Source organism: Bombus terrestris, chromosome 14 (genome assembly GCF_910591885.1).
Source record: "Bombus terrestris chromosome 14, iyBomTerr1.2, whole genome shotgun sequence".
In the NCBI taxonomy this organism is placed as follows: Eukaryota; Metazoa; Arthropoda; class Insecta; order Hymenoptera; family Apidae; genus Bombus; species Bombus terrestris.
The window spans coordinates 406,605-427,729 of record NC_063282.1 but is presented as its reverse complement, the minus strand read 5'-3'; the positions used below and the strand labels follow the sequence as shown (position 1 = coordinate 427,729).

Sequence of the window (21,125 nt, the reverse complement as noted above, 5' to 3'; positions counted from 1 at the left end):
GTGTACATATTAGCAGATATCAGCGATTCGTCGTCACCGTGGTCGCCATGTCCAATCACTTGGGTAGCCATGGGCTCGCCATTGTATGGCGGCATGTTTTGTATAGTCAAACACGGCGAAGCCAAACTAACTGTATCGTTTTACAAATAAATCATACATAGAATACATGTTCAGCCTTAAAATATAATCCAAATCTTTGTAGCTATTTTTACCCACATATACTTTCCCATTGCATTTCCTTGTATCGAAGAACAATTTTACAGAAAATAATACCCTCGTTTTACGAGGCTTTGAAAACCTTTCTTCTATCATCTGCTACATATACTGTCGGACAGTTAGTGTTGGAATTTTTTAAAAAAACACCGTAATATCTTCATCGTACAGTTTTGTGAAAGAACAGTAGATAATTTACAAGTGCCCTTGACCGTTTTAACATGGACGGTACTGTTAGTTGCTCTGACATTCAACATGGCCACCTGATATGTAGCAGACGATACAGGTGGTATGAAAAATTGTAAATAAAATTCAGTTTTACCTTTAATTATGAGTGGACGTGTGCAGAAAGAGAGTGCCGATGATTCCGATCGTATTGACGATGCAGTGGATCCTAGAGTACAGGTAAACCGATGCGTTTTTCTGAGAATAATTTATAGGCTTCAAAACCTAGATACATACTTATAATATTGACATTTCCACGTTGCCACAGTTAAAACATTTAATTGCATCTAATATTTAGTAAAACTCGTGCCTTAATCATCCAGATTCTTGAAACTTTTCTATTTATTACGGCAGATTTAACGCTTTCGTGAATATAAGTTTCTTTTATCAGAATCACAAAATACTCATACTATACTATTTCTCAATCATCATCCCTGATTAAACACTTGCCATTATTAAAGTTGCTTTATTAAATCGAGTCTTTCGGTTAATCTGCAGGTTAGACAGCGTGTTTCAATGATACTACGTTATCACTTTTACCAATATTTACCAATATTTTTGCATAATAATGTTCTTTATGTAAGTTTTTGTAAAATGTCACACTTAATTTTCTTATAAACAATTTAACGATCATTTCAGATTGAACTTGAAAGATTGAATACTGCTACCGATGATATCAACAAGCTTGAGGTTGACTTAGACGTAAGTATAATAAAATTACTCTTATAGGCTATATATTTCTTATACAAATAACTCTAACTTTTCATTGTATAATCAATTAAAATAACTATCTTTCTCCTTGGGAGATCAAATTAGTAGCAAGTTTTGAAACTGGTTGTGATTACATTTCATTGAGGTGATTGCTATGAAGGGTACGAGTAAATGGATAATAGCTTCAAAGATCGTCTTATAGTCATTTATAACACGGTCTAAAGAAACGCTGTGTGACTTGAAACTTCATTCCTATTCAATTTATCAAAGTGAATTAAGGTGTACAAAAACACAAACTATGTTTCAGCCACTGATTATTCAATGAGTTTTTATTTCCAGGAAGCAAGAGCAACTTTTAGGGAATTACTTTGTGAATCTACGGTGAAAATTGATAGCTTAGCTAAGAAACTTGGCGCATGCATTGAAAAATCTAGGCCATATTATGATGCCAGATTTAAAGCGAAAGAAGTAAGAAATATTTTCTATCGTAGTACATCCTATAATTGCTAATTTAATGCATACTTTAAGGCTTTACACGAAACACAAAAGGCTGCAATTAGATTTGAAAGAGCCAATAGCCAGCATGCAGCAGCCAAAGAGATGGTTTACTTAGCCGAAGAAGGATTAAGGACAGAGGGAAGATGTTTTGATCATGCTTGGCAGGTAATTTCCACATTATCTGAGAAAAATTATTGATCCGAATTTTATGGTGTTGAAAGTTAACGTTGTTATATTATTATATAGGAGATGTTAAATCATGCAACTGCCAGAGTCAATGAATCCGAGCATGAGAGAGCTTTGTCGGAAGCAGAGCATAGACACACTACTGCTCTATATCATAAAGCAGAACACGACGTTCAAAGATTGCAACGTGAACTAAAGCGTGCAATTGCTAAATCTAGGTGTGTACCTGATGCACCTTCTTACAATTTAGCTAAATATTGAATGATTCTTTAGCTTACTTAATAATGCATGGAATGCATCGCATTTAGTCATTCAATATACATATATATATATATATATATATCTTTTTCTCTTTATTTATTTATTTATCTTTTTATTCATTTACTTATTTATTTAGTACAATTAATAGAAAATAATTTAATTAAAAAATTAAATAAAAAGAAATAACATAATATATATTTAATATATGTATATGTATATATATATATATATACATATTCTATATACATTCTATATGTGTATGTGTGTGTGTGCATATATATATATATATTCAGACTTAGAATCGATCCCTAGATTATCCAAATTTGAACATTATATATATATAGAATCTAATGGTACAATAATAATGTTTTCTTTTACCATGACTCTTAACATTTTTGTTTACTTTCTTCCCATACGTATATTTAATGATTTATGTTTCTATTGTTTACTATCTTACGTTGATTTTCTATAGATATTAGAATATTTATGTCTTTTGGTTTGTATTCATGTTGGCAGTATGGGTGCACGTCGCAGCTTGCTTCTGATAAACAGTATCGCCTACAGGCACAACTTGCTCATGTTGTAAGTAGGATAGACATTATTTTTTTATTTTTTTACGCCATATTTATTTTACGTCTTTGCTATGAACAAACCCCGTTCTGACGATTTTTTTCTTTTTCGTTTTCTTCTTCTAAATTACCAGCCTATTTATGCACGAATTATATTTTTATAAAATATTTCATAGATAAGCATTTTTGTACAAAAAGTTCCGCTTTATTCAAACATGCTTCACGTGAGATCTATCTTATTAGATATAACTCAAAGAAAATGTAATATAAAAGTACCAAGCTTCTCTTTAAAATACATTAAACTCTATTAATTATCAATTGATTTATCATATAGTTTATACTAAACCTATACTAAACTCTATTAATTATTAATTGATTTATCATATAGGCCATATTACGAAATGAAAGCGCATTTTAATCAAATGCTGGAAGAGCAAAAGTTAAGAGTAAGTGCATTAGAAAGATCAGTGGGTGAAGCTAAAATGACTTACGCCGAAGCGCTGAGAAACTTAGAAAAAATCAGCGATGAAATCCATAGGGTATAATTGTTAACTAATTCTTTTCCGAGCGATAACTTTTTGCAGACCATAGTAATTTTCATTTCTTATTTACAGACTAGGAAGTATGATGGAGCAGATGATTTCGATAAATCTTCGAGAGATACCGTTGGCCAACCTTCTCTACAGCCCAATGCAGGAACTCCAACCGATTCTAGCGTTACTGGATCACCCGATAGTACAGATTATACTAGCGACGAATACTTGCGCCTTCCTGATAAGATAAGCCCTAGTACACAATGTCCTGTGCCTACAAGAGTAATTATACTTCATCATACCAATAAGATACGTCAAATGATTCTTATAAGTATATTAATGATTTTCATTGTATGTTTATCCAGATCGATAGAGAGCCTTCTTCCGAATATTTGGGCCTAAGTAACTTGAATGTTTCATCCACAGAGCCGCGGAAATATATCAAACGAGACCGTCCAAAAAGTATTGCAGCAACTGATACGAAACATATCATAACACTGAATCAAACAAGCTCTTCAACCTCACGGTTGTCAGACTTGTCGAATATTCTTTCGCCGATAGAAAAACGAGTGAAAATACAAACACCAGTGGATTTAAAAAGCATTAATAACACTGTACAAAACGGGGAGGAATGGACAGAAATTAGTTTAAATAATTCTCCGGACGAAGTATATTACAATAACGAAGTATACTCGGACGAAGAAGATCAAATTCCTTATAAACCGCTACCAATGGACTTGACTCCAGAAAGTAACAACCCACCCACCAATGGTGCAAATATTCAGTCGTTCAGTGAAACAGCTAGTCGAAAGAAATTAGTAACCCAAAAGTCATTACCTGCTATGCCGAAAGGAAACGAAGTTAGTCTAAGCAGTGAAAAGAAAACGGAAGTAACAAGGAGTCCGTCAATGAAAAGTAAAAGCAAACTCGATACTAGTTTAGCTAATTGGATAACCAGAAGTTCAGCTGGCAGTGAAGCTAGTGGAGGTAGTTCAGGTAAATAAATTTGCCTATATATATATTTAGAAATATAATGTATTTGAGTTAAACTAAGTTAGTCGGCTTATATATATATATATATATATATATTTATTGTCATAGCAAACTCAAGTAGAAGACAGTCCCTTGATATGTTATGGAGTGCCGGCACAGGAGAACGGGTGAAAGAATTCCTCAATCATGGTATGATGATGTTGAACATATCTAGCCTTACGGAACGACGTTTCAATGAACCAAAGATAGCAGAGAGAGACAAGGAGAGATCTGAAAAGTCTGAGAAAGTGGAAGGGAAAGGGAAGAAAGTTCCTAGTCCATTAGAAAAAACAATGACCTATCTTAATGCGGACGAGGAAACATCCGATAGCGAAAGCCTAGCAAGGTACGTGTAACCCATTTGTAAATACCTTATCATATGAATTACTTTATCTTCATTAATTCCATTGCATAACAATTAGCGTGGAGATGTTAACGGAGGATCAGATTTCTTCGCTTATGATGGAACCCGACATGAATCAAGTATGTCAAGAAATTCTAGGAACGCCTTTAGTCGAGGTGTGTCCGTTATTGCAACAACTGCAACAACAACAATAGCACTCCTTTTCTTGACGTTACTAATTTAATCGAGTTGGAAAAGACACAACCATAAAAAATGTTCAAAATGGTAAAGAAACGAACTAGCTAAGGGATAGCTTTATTTATCATTACATAAAATTAGCGTGCAATTTGTTCCTGCACTTTTATTACGCATATATACATATATATATTTATTATATATTCTATTATATATATATATATATATATATATATATATATATATATATATATTATATATATATATATAATAGAAACAGAAGATTTCATTTTCGGGCATGGACCTTTTTCTTCCATTTCAGAAAGTCATGGCAACTCGAATCGCTTCATTACATTGTTATATACACCAGTTACATTTCACTCGAATTATACACAATTTGTATATATATGGCGCTCATAGAAATTTCAAATATCACATGCCAATAGTTGATTTTAATTATTGGTACACATATATCGTTATATTGAACTTATTTGCTTATATTAATCAATAAAAGGAACAATATCTAGCAAATCCTAGATGATCACGCGTTAAAAATATTTCTCCGTTCATTTCGCGCATACTTACGCGTTAAAATACCGATATAGTAACTATAAAAGAAAAAATGTGAGTATAAGGGAGGAAGAGAATCAACTATTCCATCGATTATCAAAGACCCACCGATTAGAAAATCCTTTGTCTCTCTGCGTTAAGAGTACAACTATATAAGCAATTCGTTTTTTATATTGCCAAGTATGCAAGAGCAAATGCCAGCCGAAACTTAAGATGTAATAATTATAGTCTCCTTTGAATTGCTAACTAGAATTATTTAGGTAAGATGACATGATTCTAAATAGAAAATTGGCAGCTTTGACAAGCGTGCTACATTAACATACCAAGCTTTAATACATATAATAGTAATTAAACATGTTCATCTGTCAAGGCTCAGCAGGACATTTTCAATGAATCTTTCCTTGATTCTGATAATCAGATACATAGATAATATTTATCATTAAGTACTTTGTAGCTGTCAGAATATGTACGTAAATCGTAATTAATGTATTTGAGTTATTATCACACACGGATTTAGGCAATCTGACTTTGAAGAATCAGTTTCAATGCCAATTACTTAACTACTAAATATCCAATTACAATTTAAAAAGAACATTTCAGCGATGACTTGAGACTAATTCCTACTATTTTAATTATCGCGAAGTGAGATTATACTTAAGATATTTGGATATCGATATTTTTAGAAGGAGTTGGATTGTCTAATTACGTTAAAGAATAATTTATGAAAGGTTACAAAGAGGGATACATACATATGTATATATATATGTGTGTGTATATATATGTCGGATTGGAGTCAGGATTAAGGAGAGGGGCGTTTAATGAATTTTCATTAGGGTTAGCCATTGCCGTGATACGATGAAGAGTTTATTAGCACAGACTTATTAACAAGATTAGGCATTCGTAGCACTAGTGATAATGACCTTAGGTTCGAAACGAATCCGCGGTCAACGGGACTCTTTTATTCTTTACTCGTCGGCAACGCCTAGGTGGTACTCTCAGTTAGCACGCGAAGTAAGCACTCTATCGAAATGATACCTTAGTCGATGAAATCGTACTCGAAGCTGTCTAGGAAAAACTGCTCTACTCTCTAGCGGCACCAGGTCTTTTATATTCGTGGAGACAAGTCTTCGTTCGGAGAGTGAGGGAAATTGCCGTTGTTGTTCATTGGTCAGTCTTTGAAAGTGTCCTTCACGGAAAAGACTGTTTGCCTATTTTCGTTAATTAAGGTTTAAGGTTTATGACGGGTCATTAGGCTGGCTGCCGATGTTTTGCGAATATGTCTCGACAACCGGCAATCGACCTACCCATAGAATAGGGTCTGCTTATGACGAGCCATGAGACAGAAACCGTTAGTATGCTTACTGTCGAGTGCCGTTACAACTATTTCTTTTTATGGAGGACTATAGACTTTTTCATGACTTTGTTAGAAAAATGTTCGTCCCTTGACCGCGGCTACGTTCGGTGACTGGTTGTCACCTCGAACCCAAACTCATTCTCATAGATTGTAGGCAATTACAATTGGGCTGAAGGACGGTGATTGTTTAACTACGGCTATGGTGGAATCCAAACTACAATATTAGGGGTTTTTCCCCGGTTTCGATGGAAGGCTCCGGTGTCTCTCCATCTCCGACATATATATATATATATATATATATGCAGATGTTATTTATTTTTAATTCGTAATTTTCTGTGTAAACAGTGCATGGTAATATATTAAATAAGACTAAAACAAAGTTTTCTATGAACGAGTAAAGTAGGTCAAACAAACAAATGGCCTTTTCATCACATATAGAAGACTATACCAAAGATAAATGAAATACAGTTTAAGACGAGCAGGAAAGTGCAATAAAATGATATTGATTCAATCAGGTTATTTGTTTTTTCACTCCATAAAGCTTAAAAATGCAAATATGATAATCTCATGTCGAGTTTACAGCTGTTGCTCTTTTTTATTCTAAGATTTTATAATTTATGTGTATACAAACACACACACACACACACACACACACACACGTATGTATGTATGTATGTATGTATGTATGTATGTACGTATGTATGTATGTATATAGGTTGTACAAAAAGTAAAAGAATGTATATCTTTTAAAGAAAGATATTTTTTTAAAATGATGATTTTTTTTAGCTTTTTATTTATAAAATTTGATAAGCAATAATTTCAACTGTTTTAGTTGTCTATATATAAAAAGAAGAAAAAAAGAAAAACCAAGATAGAAGAGACATTAAATTTTTAACCATTGTTGCATTGTGAATATACTGGTCATGATTACATAATTTTGTATAAATCAGATTATTGAACAAGTTGTGGGAAATCCTTCAACTACATATTATAAATATACTATATTGTAATTCGAAACCATTGTCTTCGAAATTTGACATAATCGTATTGTCATCTTCGATGCGAGTCGATAACGATCATGCTCCTAAATATTTTACTAGATATTTTTTTGGCTAAAGTATGGGAGAGATGACATTGCATGTAATGCGTGCGCATACTATTAGAATGACTGTAAATATATAATATTGTATATGTGATTGTAACTATGTATATATCAACATCTAAGAATATTAAAATGCGGTTGCAGAAATACATAGCTAAATGTTAATACAAATGTATCACGTCCTTCAGATACATCGTATATACGTATGCTGTTGATCGCTGCATCTTTAACGTTTTTTATTGTTGCTTTCTTTAACGATTAATTAATAGCGATCAGGTTTCGAACTGTCCGACATAACTCTCAAGTGTTGGAATATTTAGATAGAAAAAGTTAAATGTATAAATATAGAAATATTTGGACATTCAAAGTTAAAGGAGAGACGTGGAAAAATGTTAACGGTTACGCTGGAATAGAGATTTTTAGAGTAGCCGGTTGGAAAATTGCGGTACACGCGAAAGGAAATGTCAAATGATAAACAGAGAGTAGACGTTCTGCATACAGACTTTGGAAAACTTGCGGATTAGCTAGTCGATCGATAATTGATGACAATTAAAAGATACTTACAGTTGCCGGGAACGTTGATAACGGGAAAATATTCGAAAAATATTTGAAACGGTCAACTATTGCTAGTTACAGCGGCATCCGCTCGAACTAACTGGCGTCGGTGTCGTTCAAGAGGGAGAGAGACAGACGGCACTAAGGAATGAAAATGGCGTCGCGTGCACGGTGCCGATAATTTTCGTTACGTTACATTATCTTTTGTGCATAATACGAGCGAAACGTGAGCGATGTTTCTTATTTAAAGGTGGAAAGTTTCACGGAATCCTGTATGAAATATCGTTTGATAACATCACTCGCGTAGCGTCATAATTTCGGTGTAACTCGCGCGACAACGATCGTGTGTGTGAGAGAATCAGGGAAAAAGTACTGTTTTGCGTATGGCTTTTAAATCGCAGGGACAGTTCCGCCTCGCCGATATACGTGTTCTTGGTGGTGAACGTCGTTGACATGACGAAAGACGCGTGTTTCGTTCTCGTGCATCATGAAACCACGATGAGCTATGTGCTTTGACGTACACGAGTGAAATCTAGTTTCGTTCAAAGACTCGCAAAGGTGTGGAGACGTCGTGCGTGTTGGCCACCATGGCGGTGAATCCGCGTGATATGGACGGTTTTATGCCGCTCCTGTCAACGACTGACATCAAGAAAAAGTTAAACGTTGGTAGTTTGCTGTTGAATTACTTGGGAGATGCGACCAAGAGCATCGAGTGTCAAGACATCGGACAGTTTATCGACAACATTATACCATGGTTAAGCAACGGCAACCCCAAGGTAACGAGTCTTTTCGTACGCATTGTAATCATTAAAGCATAAGGTTATTAAATGTTAGTACATAGGTACGTAACTTTAACGATCATCGAGTTTGGTGTTTAGCCGCGATAATTAACAATTAAAGAGTATATCGTATTCTTTCATAGTTTATTAATTTGAAAAAGAAAGCGTGCGAAGCAGCGTATAATCACGTACACGAGGTTCGTTGTCAAGTAATACGCTTTCATATTGCCAAACTCTTGTATCGTTATTTCTGGCGTTGACAATGAACGTCTATCGTTTGTTATGTAAACAAGAACACGCAACAGAGATCTGGCAGTTTTTTACCATTTACATATCGATAGAGTAATTCTTACTAATACGCCTAATGGACATTTCTAGCCTACGTAACCTTTGTGTTTGTATGCAACGGAATAGGATAAATAGGATTAAAAAAAAGTTCTTAATGAAAAGAAGCGAGTTGGTGGAAAGTAGGGAGCGGGGTGTGCCGGGTGAGAAAATCGCCGAGACCGTTGTATAGAACGTAGACGATGTAGGTACGAACAGAGTTGCTCATTTATGGAATTTACAATTTCTAACTATCGGACAGAATGCGAAAACGTTAATTGCCAAACAGCCTCCTATCGGTCCATAGAATTCGCAAAATCATCGTCGTGCGTGAGAAATAAATTGCAATTAGCAGGAACGATAGTCGTCCATATTTCGAATTTTCTCTCAGGCCAAAGACATATTTGTGTATATTTTATTTTGGTCGACCTACATATATATTCTGCCTGCACACGAAACTTTCTACGCTCGACACTCGGGAATGGACGATACTACTGGCGACAGCAACGTGATTGATTTATAAATGAAATTCGAAGAATTGCGACAAAATGAAGACGAAAGGGAAGGACTTTTCGCGGTTTTTACATGTACGATAGAAGAGGGCAGCTGTTGCACGAAGCTCGCTTCAGACAAGGAACCTACGAAAGATTCGATTCCGCGCGGCCTTTCAGTCGCTTAATCTTCCGCTGGTAGATGGAACAGCTTGACTCGCGTTATCAATGTCAATTTTGATCCTCGACGTTTCCAATAAATTCCTTCCGCTTGCTAGAAACTCCATTCATGCTCCATTCATCCGGCGAACGAACCAGAGTATACGTATATACCGTAGTTTCGTTATTTTCTTTCTTTTTGTTCAATGAAAAATATTTAGTTATTACTTGGTAACAGCCTGTATACTATAATGTAATATAATATAATATAAAAAAAAAGGGAAAAACAACGGAGACGTTTAAACATTTTAATTTCAATATATCTCGAGGAATATCAAAGTTGGAAGTTACAAAATGGAAAGAAGGCTTCGCTTTACTTGTTACCATTTTATGGAGCAATTTCGGCAAAACCACCGTTTTATCGTACAGTCCAGATATGCTGACAATTACGCTGAGTATTAATTTCGGGTGTTTTAATTTCGTTCTAGCATCGAGAGATACGGTGAGATGTAAGTAAGATTAAAATATAGTAGAGTCAAGAGGAATACAGATATATGAAAACGATGGATGAGGCATAACAAACGTACTGTAATAAGGATAATTACACTCTAATACTCCAAGCTTGATTCGTCATCTACAGAATTATCGATTATTATTTTGCATCCAAAATACATGGATTTCCATCTGATCTCGCGTCTATGGTATTAATGTTTGGCGCGATTGACAACAGTGGCAAGATATCATTTTAGTTATCCGTGTTTGGATATTGTAACCAGTTATTGTCGATTACGTTCGATAATCGTTTTCATCACGGGATTTAAACGAAAACGATGATTTACGACGAAATTGGTTTCTCGTCGAGATACTACAAAACTCGGGCTGGTTCTGCGCCAAGAACGTATAAAGGAGAAACTTTCACGCCATGTACGTACAATGTGTCACGGAGTATGTTGCCGAACGATCGGCGTTTAGTCGAAGCTATCGGATTCACAATCGGTGAACGTTCGTTGCTAATAGACGAAGAAACGCCGAATGCGAAGATGCGCAAAGGGACGACGAACAGGAAAATACGCAACGAATCGGCACAATGTTAAGGCGATCGAAGCGATGGGAACCCATAGCCGTAGGCAGTTTCGTCGAAACTATTTGTACCCGTCGAGTACTACTCGTCGAGTATCCGATCATCTTGCAGTTGTCCTGCAAGTTCAAGACGCGATAGAACGCACGTATTACCATCCACGAGTATCTGGCTACCTAAACGTCGATGTTTTCGTTACAGTTTCAAAGTTGTATCTAAAGTTAATTCCCTTCCTGACTTTCGTTACCGAATCTCTGCTTTAAGTTTTCGATTTAAATCTCTCTGCTCTGCCAAATTTAAGCTGAAACGAGGAACGTGGCTACAAACACGTATTTCGATCGCTCCAACATCTCAACGTCTCAACATCGAACCTACACGCTTAAATTTACTTGATTCGGATCTCTTCCCACGACCGGTTTTCATCCACTTTCATTCTTACCGTTCCTCTATCTCTATCGATTAATATCAACTAGCAACTATTGTTTTCATCGATATTTATCAGCTGTATATTTCAAGCACCTTATATCTTACATTTTACATTTTACATTTTACATTTTACATTTTACATTTTACATTTTACGTTTTACATTTTACATTTTAAATTCTACATTTTACATTTTATATTTTATATAAGTACATATGTACTTGCAACAATTTCGGAATATTCAAACACCTACAGACGCAACTATATATTATTATGTATAATATATTTGAAACATCTCTACTTATACTTTATAGCATGAAAGATCATGAAAGAGCATGAAAGAACGTGACCGATGAATAGGAGCGACACGAAGAGAAGTTACGTACGAAGCAATTAGCTAGAGGAATTTTTGTTTCGCATGTTACACGAGTATTCTTTCTCATTAACAGGCACTCGAGGGAAAGTTGCAAAGTCAAATTCCTCGATTCTTTCTTAGCATTTCCGGGCGAGTTTCTACGAATGGATTTATCTCGTGGGAAGATCAAGAGGGAAACAAACGGCTCTACTCTAGAACGGAACAGTTCCTCTTACGAACGAACAAACAAACAAACAAACGATTTATAAGCGTTGCGTTGGTCAAAAGTTGACTCCCCGAGTTTCTCGATGGAAATCGGCGCGGCATGACGTCAGCACACTACAATCTACGACGCGAACATTGAAAAATCGACACTAGCCAAATTTCACCAGGTCGATAAGCTTGCGTCATTCTGCTCCGAGACTGCATGCAAGGAACGGAGTAAAGCTCTGCTCCTCGCAGTGACAAACGGCCTGTAATCGTCCAAACGTGCGATCGTTGTTTGCGATTCAAATTCAGATTCCTTCTTAATAATCCATCGAACCATCGATCCCCGGTACACTGTACGCACGATACATTTCTCTGCGCGTAACGTACGAATAAGCAAATATGCTTGGTAAAACGTGTTTGGGAAAACATGCGTATTTAGAAATGTAGTTGCCCGTTCGTTTCTATATTTGGATTAGCTTTTTATCGTTTTACGCGTTGTTACCGCCCTTCTCGTAAGTCTTTCTCCTAGCTCTGGTCTATACACACAGAAGGAAAATCTCGAGTCAACGTTGGTGGATGTACTATGGTCCGAACGTTGTTTGAATTGTTGGTTTGGCAACTTGACGCACCGTTGGGCGAATCTTTACTCGCACGCGCGAGCCCGATATCGATATGGAAAAAAGAAATAAGAGTAAAAGTAGATAAAAGTAGAAGAAAATGCATTAGCCGGTCGTGTATCGTTATCCAGCGCCACTTGTTGCCGAGTGCACGTCGTTGGTGCGAGAATATCAAGCGAACGTGCGAAAGAGTGGTTGAAACGGCGAGTAGTCGCTACGAAAGAGGTAACAAGGTTAGACGAGGGGTCGTTCCCAAGTTTGGAATCGGCAATAGAAAACGTATCGATCCAGAACGGTATGTAAGTAAGGTTGGTGGGTAAGAGTAAGTAATCGAGGAACAGACGACAAGTATTTGTCGCGATATCTGTCGAGTCGCGTCTCCACAGAGAACGGGAAATACGTCGATCGAAAAGAATCCCTTTGCGTCCTTTTGAAGGAAGATGCCGCAAAGTCGCGCCATTGTGGTAATTTTCGCAGCAAGCCTGTAAAGTCAGCAAGTGTCATAAAAATGAGAAAAGCAAGAAAAATCGTGCCATCCATAGTTTTACGCGCCGTCTACCAGCGTTGTTGCGAACAAAGGAAACCAGATGCTCTCGTATCTTGTCGCGATTGAGAATCGCGACGAGTCTTGTTATGGAAGATCTTACGATTAGCCGTGCCATTTTTACAAGACAACGGTGCACCGTATATCGATGTCAAGGACACGGGACAACGCGTACCGCGGCCCATAGTTTGTCCCTCCGTCGTCGTCCCTCTTCCTCTTCTCGTTACCGTTCCGTTCCTCTGCCGCGAACGTTTCCTTTTTTGAATTTAAAGAAGCGTGACATCAGCCTCGCCTGGCGGTGATCTCGGTGCTTTTTACGCTTATCGCGTTAGTCCGCGTTACTTCGTGCAACTCGCATAACTATAGACTGCCACGTCTGATCGCTCTCGATAACTCGCGCAAAAGGTCGCCGTAAAAACGATAGACATCTTTTGATAACGTCGGTTGGAATTGAAAGCGGCAAAGCTCGGGTTACCCTTCGTGCCGGCTGTTATTCCATAAATTATTAATAGCCGCTGAGCGACAATTACGCGACTAACTGGATGCACCGGCGCCCCGCCACCAAACACAGACACGCGTGTCTCCACGATGCTGGATCATCGCGCATCGATACGCCAATACAATTTTCTAGTATTGGTTTGTAAAATTGCAAAATCAATTTCAACTAATCCTCGTGGTTTATAAGGATCGTTATTTTATCGTTCGTTTATCGAACGGCATTACGATCCTGTTACAGAAACATCTAGCGTCTCGAGCCTATCAAGCCGATAGATCAACCTTTAAATTAAATTGAATTAAAGTTTTGCGAAAGCCAAAGTTCTTTCTTTCTACGAAGAAGATAAAATTGACGCGCTTCGATATTAAAAAATGTGAAACTACTTTCCCAGAAAGCCAATAGATGGGCTGGAGGATGCGCGTCACCGTGATTCATACCTATATACGTATATACCGTGCGGACTCGTAATAACTCGAAATCGTGTACCGGTATTTGTGAAATCGATGCTTACTTCTCGTAATTGACACGATCGACGCATTATCTCGTTTTAGTCTTAATTTGGTCGTTATTAAATCAACGTCTTCTTACACCGTTAGACAAGTCCTGGGATCAACCAAAGAAGCATTCGCCCGAACAACACGGTCTGGTCGTAATCGCTCATTCTACTTGTTACGTCAGCTCCTCTCTCTCTCTCTCTCCCTCTCTCCCTCTCTCCCTCTCGTGCTACTTCAGGCGGATACGTGACACGAGATCCACGTTGTACGATTAATAATAATTGCATTCGTTTTACGAAGCACAGTGTCAGCCCAAGCAATTGTAAGAACAAGCGGTTGGTAAGAAACGAGCGACGACAAAACGGCGAAATCATCATCCGGCTGATAGTAAGCAGCATGCGTGTTCTCTTCGATTCGTCGTCCCCGGTAAGGGACAATTTGTACTCGATGGAGCTTCTGTTTGATTCTCTTTAATAGCTCGGTCTGTTTGCCGCTCGTAATGCGATTGCTTTGCGACAAAAGCACGAACGAGCATTTCGCCGTGAACGGCGCTTTTGCCAGCAAAAGAAGAAGAAGAAGGAGCAACCACCTCCCACGTGGTCTTACCAGTTTTAACGGGCCCTGCTTCCCCCAACTTTGACGACTAAGGCCAGCGGACGGACAACTCGCTGACGCGCGCGCGCGCCTTCTCCATCTTTCGTTGTTTATCCTTCGCGATCTACTCGATAGGCGAGCGAAGAAACGATAGTCGGATAGCGGTAGTCCTTTCTTCTCCTCGAGATGCCAGATTTTAGAGATCGAGTTCGATCGTAACGTATGCTCGCAGCATGTAGCTAGCAGGGACACGATCGCTTTGTCGTAACCAGGAGAATAAAACACTGTCGAAACTTTGATCGCCACCGCTCTGTTTCTTGAAAATACCTCGCCGACCATCTATCGGTAATTAACTCCGCGTCTTATTAATTGGTCTCGCGTTCTCCTTTGCTAAAACTTTGCCCATTATCGTTCGAAAGTTGCGCTCTATCGGCTTTCCTTCCTAAGATCGCTTTCGAAAAATGGTACATAAGATATAACAATTATGCCTGCGCTCTGTATACGCGATATCGCTATAATAATAGTAATTGCTATCGCAATAGCGATTAACCAGGTTGGAGCGGGCGCGTTTTGCCCAGGCTGTTAACGATTAAACCGCGTGCTAATTATATAAAAGTTAAGACAGAAAGAGAAACGAAAGCGAGCAATGATGTCACAGCCAGACGACAGCCCTGAGAGAACGTTTACCCCGCGACTCTAAAATAGGTTTATACGTCTATGTATAGCGGTTCGTTAAACGTATTTAAACTGTCGCCGAGTAACGTACGCTTTTGCAGACAGTGACATTGGATTGGCCGTGTGCACTTGAGACATCGGGTTCCACCCGACCAGAGTATTGCCAATGCCGATCGCCGATTGCCGATCGGACGGACATCGCCGTGGCCGCCGCTGCTGCTCTGCCTGCTACGTCGTCTACCGAGCAATATTCCTAACCGGCCTTTACTCGCAAGGGTTCTACCGCGATAAACGCATCGAACGCTAGCCTATACTTGCACTTTCTATATCGATTTACTCGTCCTCCTCCCGCAGGAGCAGTTCGTTCACCCTCGAATCCAACCTTCGTCTTCCAATACGCGACACATTTCCTCCACGCTACGTACGACCAATTCATTGCTGTCGCGTTCCTCCTTTCTTTCTCCTATCGCTGCATTTCTTCCACTTGCTATATACGCCGGTCGTATACACGGCGAACAATACGAACAATACGACGCTACGAGTCGTATTTTACTTTCTCTCCTCTGGTAAATTTCCACTTTGAACTCCCCCGTTGAAAAACTATGTTACGCACGAAGCTGTTCAGATCCGACTCGTCGTGTTTCACATTTTCGCCCTCGTATTTGAACAGCAAATTGAGGAAAAGAAAAGGAAAAGAGAATATAGAGTCGCTTTAGAGCTTTAGATTCGATTACGAGAATAATCGCGAATCTTTCCTCGGTTCTTTAAGTGTCGATAGCGTGCACGTTTTACGGTCAACACTTGGCGAATATATGGAATGCGTGTAATTCGCTCAAACGTTCGCGATTATGTTTCCGCGCGATGGAAAGCGCAGAGGTAGGAAAAACGAAGAGAGGCGCGAACGAATGCCGCGAAGTAATCGTTACGAGGTTGCAGGTGGAGAGCTCGCGGTAGACCAAGTATAATTACGAGCAAGAGGGAAAGTGCGAGGGGTCTAGGATTTTGTGACTCTCGGGGAAGCAGAGTTTATCTTGCGTGGATCGATATACCCTGAGCCCTCTGATGCGACGTAAACCCGTCGCGTTTATCGAAGCAAAACTTCGAATCCCCTTAAATCACCGATCTTGAAAATAATTACAACAAACGATGCTAATAAACGATGTTTTTTAATTGTATCTCTTTTCATTGCTTTTTCTTTCTTTCTTTCTTTCTTTCTTTTATTTTGTCAACCTCGATTCGCCTCGATTTAATGTAACCATCGACACTTTGCTATTTCGATCGGTTGGCGTTCGATGTACCAGCAGCAGTTGGACAAACTGAAACTGGTTTCCCGTGTACGAGTTTTCTCGCCGAGTCGTTAATTAATCTCTCGTCACAGTACCGCGTATAAACGTCCTCTATGTTGAGTAAATTAGCCGGCGCAGCCCGATCGCCTCGATAGCTCGGTCGGCTAGAAATTCTCTAATGGTCGATATATCTGCCATAGATGTTAAAACGATCCTTTGATTGTGTTGTTGCAGGTCGTGCAGAATGGTTTAGAAATCCTCACGTTTCTCGCGGATCGAATGGATCACGACTTCAAGCCTTACATTTCCACTATTATTCAGCCAACGATAGACAGACTAGGTAGGTGTCTCCAACTTTCTTCTAGCCATTTGTCGTTAAACGCGTAAATTATCGTTGATAACGGAAACTGAACTCATCGCTATCGGACATTGTTTCGCTGCTTACCGAAATCCCACTCGAGTTAGCTGCGCTTGGTTCCGTGGACTAGAGAGACGCGATTAAGAATATGGACGATATGCGTATTGCGACAGGTGACAGCAAGGATGCGACACGGGAAAAGGCGCAAATGGTGCTTCTCAAAATAATGGAGAAAGGGTGTATGTCTCCTCAACAACTTTTGGACAGACTGCGACCGGCCTTTAGTCACAAAAATGCAAAGTTACGAGAGGAAGCTCTGATTCTACTGACCACGACGTTGAACGAGTAAGAAACTGCGACAAATTACTAGAAAACGAAAGAAACATTTTCCAACAGCTTGAAATCGCTCGTTCGATCTTTATAACGATAAATCTTTTTGCAGGCACGGCGCCGATGAAATGATACTGTCCGGAGTGATTCCAAGTATCGTGAAATTATTATCGGATCCATCCGAAAAAGTGCGAGAAACTGCTTTAAACACATTGGCGGATATCTACAGACACGTTGGTGAAAGATTGCGAGTGGATTTGCAGAGAAAGCACAATGTACCGCAAGCTAAGTGAGTGAAAAAGCGAAATCGATTGCCGGCTTGCTTCTCGCCGGCAACGTTTCTTTCGTTAAACGTTACTTTCTTTTAAATTAGATAAAACAACTTCACCGTCGACCATTTCCAATCGTTCACCTCGAAGCTTGCTAATTACTTTATCCGTTATATTTTACGGTTTAATTAGAAGAATAGTATCTGTAATTGCGCGTATTCCAACCAGCCAAATACGTTCGATCTTGCGTTGCAGATTGCTGTTGCTGATAGAAAAATTCGATCAGCTGAAAGCCGCTGGCGACTTGCTGCCTCTAGCCATGTCCTCGGACGGTGAGTAAATTCGACGAATTTCCTTCTCACCAGGTATTCTCACCTCAGGCAAATTAAATCGGCAAAGGCATAAAAACCGATGCCACGCGCGTCACCTCCGTTATATTATTCAAGCTGTATCGTGCTGCCATCCCGCAGCCACGAACGCTATCGCGTTGGAATACCTTCGCATTCGAGAACACCGACAACCTTCGTTTTTTCTTTCCTCGCCTCTTGCTCGGTCTTACGCGTACGCGTACGCGTACGCGCACACTGCCACCGGCCTCTCTTCTGCATTGTTCACCTTACCCGATACACAGGATGAATATTTAACAAGGACCGCTTGTTCTTCGACGCGATAAGAATATTCGCTCGATTCAGCACGGTAAAACATGGTCTATTTGAATTTAATTGCGTGTCGCGTTTTTTCCTCCAACTTGTGGTTTCGTCCTAACCGATGTGCACGTTTCTTTTTTCCTGCTGTACGTAACAGTTTGCTCGACAACTTGTTTCTCCAGATTGATTTCTCCCGCAAACGTGGACGTAATATCTCCGACAATGCAAATAAAGAGAGGAACGACGCTCGAGACGATCAAGGGATCGCGTATCTGAACGCAGTTCGCGAAAGGAACGGGCCACGCGTTTTTTCCTCCAACAGCCGGATCGCAAGTTCCGCGGACAGGCAAAGTCTATCGCAATTTCGCATAAAGGTGATCATTTCCATCACCGACCAACGGATTAACGATATTACTAATTCCAACGTGTTACATAATATTACATACACCGACAGGCACGCTGCGATACTGTGCAATATCGGCGGTGTATTGTTTCAAACGTTGTCCGTAATTCATACCGTGCCAAAGCTGTCCTGCCTTTTTTTCTTCGAACAAACGACCTTGCAACGTTGTAACCGGCTACTGCCAGGGTATTCGAATTTCGATCGCAAATATTACGCGTCGCCAGCAACCGAATACTCGACGCGTTAGTTTCAAAGCTGTCGATGCAATGGAGAAAAAAGAAAAGAGGAAAAAAACTGAGCATAATTAATAATCGTTGCCCCTCTCTTGCGTAACGATAACGATAACGATACATCCTCGCGGCTATATCCAACGTCCAGTATGCCAAGCGTACTTTGCGATCAGCAGTTTGTAAAAAGCATTTACGATACAACAATGCATCCGCGTTTAAAGACGAAATACGTTTCTTCTTCTCCGACGCTCGATCGCGATTAGGTCATACATGGGCTTGGCAGGGGAATTACGGTTCTTCGCTTGATTTCAGATATATTAATAGAACACGAAATTACCACGAACGATTTCCTGTCTCGTTTTTCCGTCTGCGAGTCGCTATCCATCGTTTTCATCCTCATCGTTGGACGATTCTTCCCTTCTGCAACTCGGCGAAACTCGCTATTCCGCTTTTTCCAGGAAATGAAACGAACGCACCTGGCCGAAGAAAATATTTTTCCCATTATTCCGATCCGATTCTATCCGAGCCGAGTTGCTCTTGTCACGCGACCACGTCGATATCTTTTTCGGCCGTACGGAATTTGCAGGTATTGCTAATTATAGTGCTATTAATGGTAGTACCAGTAGTAGTAGCGCTAGTAGTAAAATCCTTGGGAGTAAGTACGCGACGCGTGACACGTCGTCACGTTTTATAGCGTTTTTATATTCTTCGATCGGAAACGATTTAATGGCCCGTCCGATCGATCGTCCAAGATCATGCGAGATCAGCTAAGATCAGTTAGGAAGGACGTTTCTCCTCTGCCAGCTACGACGTAAAAATGTCTCTGCAAGGCGCATTTCTGCGGCTTTCTCGGGACAGAGATCACTCACCCTACCCTTTACCGTTCGATCGTATTTAGCACCCACATCGTTCAGCTTCGACTCGCTTTCGTATCGTGCGACCTTATACCCCGAGGGCAGCGCGCGAGACGCGTGTAGAGTATACGGGAGAAGCGAAAGGTAGGGTGGTAACAAAGATTTATCTTTACCGTGCACTCTCTTCTCTCTTCTCTCTTCTCCCTTCTCTCTTCTCTCGTCGCTAGTGAGGTATTAAGCGCTGGATGGCGCACGGATGCCCTTTTTATCCTCTCTCGTCGACTCTCGCTGACATTCTGCGCGGGCTCGGAACGACGTTCGCGCTTAGCCTATTGACGGAAGAAGCGGCGATTCCACGGGTGGCAAGCAACGTCGTGCACCATCGATGGACAGAGACTATGGAACGCGAGAAAACTGAAAGTAACGTCCTACCTGGGAAGATTCGTCGCTCGTTGTACGTGCTTTCTTGTACTACGAGCAATATCGGTGAAGCAATATAAAGCGAATGGAGGAAAACGCGCTTTTAAGGGAGAAAACAGAAAGCTCGGCCGACTAATTACATTAATGGAGTATGAATGGTTAAGCGATACGAGTTGCCTGCAACCACGACGAAACCATATTTTCATCCGATAATGCAAACAGTATGTACAATAACGTACATACTAGAACGTAGAGTACGCGTTATGTAATATCGAGGATAGGATTATCGCGTTCGAAGCGCGTTGTTCGCGTGGCTGATTCTTCTTTTTCTTCTTTTTCTTCTTTTTCTTCTTTTTCTTCTTTTTCTTCTTTTTCTTCTTTTTCTTCTTTTTCTTCTTTTTCTTCGTGTCTCTAGCAACGATTAACCTTTTCCTTTTTTCTCCGCCGCTCTTGCGTCGTAGCTGCTGCTGCGATACCAGCTGGCGATACAACGAGAAAACGATACGTCTTTCTCTTGATTCAGCTTTCTTCGATGGGAAAACGGAAGCATCGTATCTTGTAAATCTCTTTGATAAATAAAAACAATAAATAACGTTACTTTCACCAAGCAACGACGGAAACGTCTGACAACAACGGTAAATAGTAAACACGATTTCCGAAGAAATCAGCGTGACTGCGTCTCGTATTCCATCCGTAATTTATTCTGCGCTCGATTCACGATGAATTTCTAAAAGAAGGTGA

The 21,125-nt window shown here is 39.6% G+C and overlaps 2 protein-coding genes and 1 long non-coding RNA gene across 7 annotated transcripts in view; 2 read left to right on the top strand and 1 right to left on the bottom strand.

The window, feature by feature from the left end:
* The first annotated feature begins 263 nt into the window (after nucleotides 1-263).
* On the top strand, nucleotides 264-5,302 carry LOC100648571. 2 transcript variants are annotated; one of them, XM_003400417.4, is made up of 11 exons: nucleotides 264-618; nucleotides 1,078-1,140; nucleotides 1,489-1,617; nucleotides 1,678-1,812; nucleotides 1,894-2,051; nucleotides 2,611-2,676; nucleotides 3,052-3,202; nucleotides 3,278-3,478; nucleotides 3,562-4,192; nucleotides 4,298-4,574; nucleotides 4,651-5,302. In XM_003400417.4, exons 1-11 carry the CDS (start codon nucleotides 544-546, stop codon nucleotides 4,784-4,786), a joined length of 2,022 nt encoding a protein of 673 aa, XP_003400465.1. In that variant the 5' UTR covers nucleotides 264-543; the 3' UTR covers nucleotides 4,787-5,302. The 2 variants fall into 2 exon arrangements, with proteins under 2 accessions (XP_003400465.1, XP_020722091.1); XM_020866432.2 differs by lacking the exon at nucleotides 2,611-2,676.
* Nucleotides 5,303-8,498: 3,196 nt separating this feature from the next.
* The window catches only part of LOC100648690 (CLIP-associating protein 1-A), a 28,767-nt gene continuing 16,140 nt past the window's right edge, over nucleotides 8,499-21,125 (top strand). For all 4 annotated transcript variants that reach the window (XM_048411866.1, XM_048411867.1, XM_048411865.1 and 1 more), the window contains exons 1-5: nucleotides 8,499-9,123; nucleotides 17,108-17,213; nucleotides 17,405-17,576; nucleotides 17,674-17,850; nucleotides 18,086-18,162. In XM_048411866.1, the coding sequence (XP_048267823.1) occupies nucleotides 8,935-9,123; nucleotides 17,108-17,213; nucleotides 17,405-17,576; nucleotides 17,674-17,850; nucleotides 18,086-18,162 (721 nt within the window). In that variant the 5' untranslated portion in view covers nucleotides 8,499-8,934. The remainder of the gene's footprint in view (nucleotides 9,124-17,107; nucleotides 17,214-17,404; nucleotides 17,577-17,673; nucleotides 17,851-18,085; nucleotides 18,163-21,125) is intronic.
* LOC125386295 lies at nucleotides 18,093-20,682 on the bottom strand. Its single transcript, XR_007226307.1, has 2 exons — nucleotides 20,138-20,682; nucleotides 18,093-19,586 (listed from the first exon to the last, which is right to left on the bottom strand). It is a non-coding gene; the product is annotated as an uncharacterized LOC125386295 (long non-coding RNA).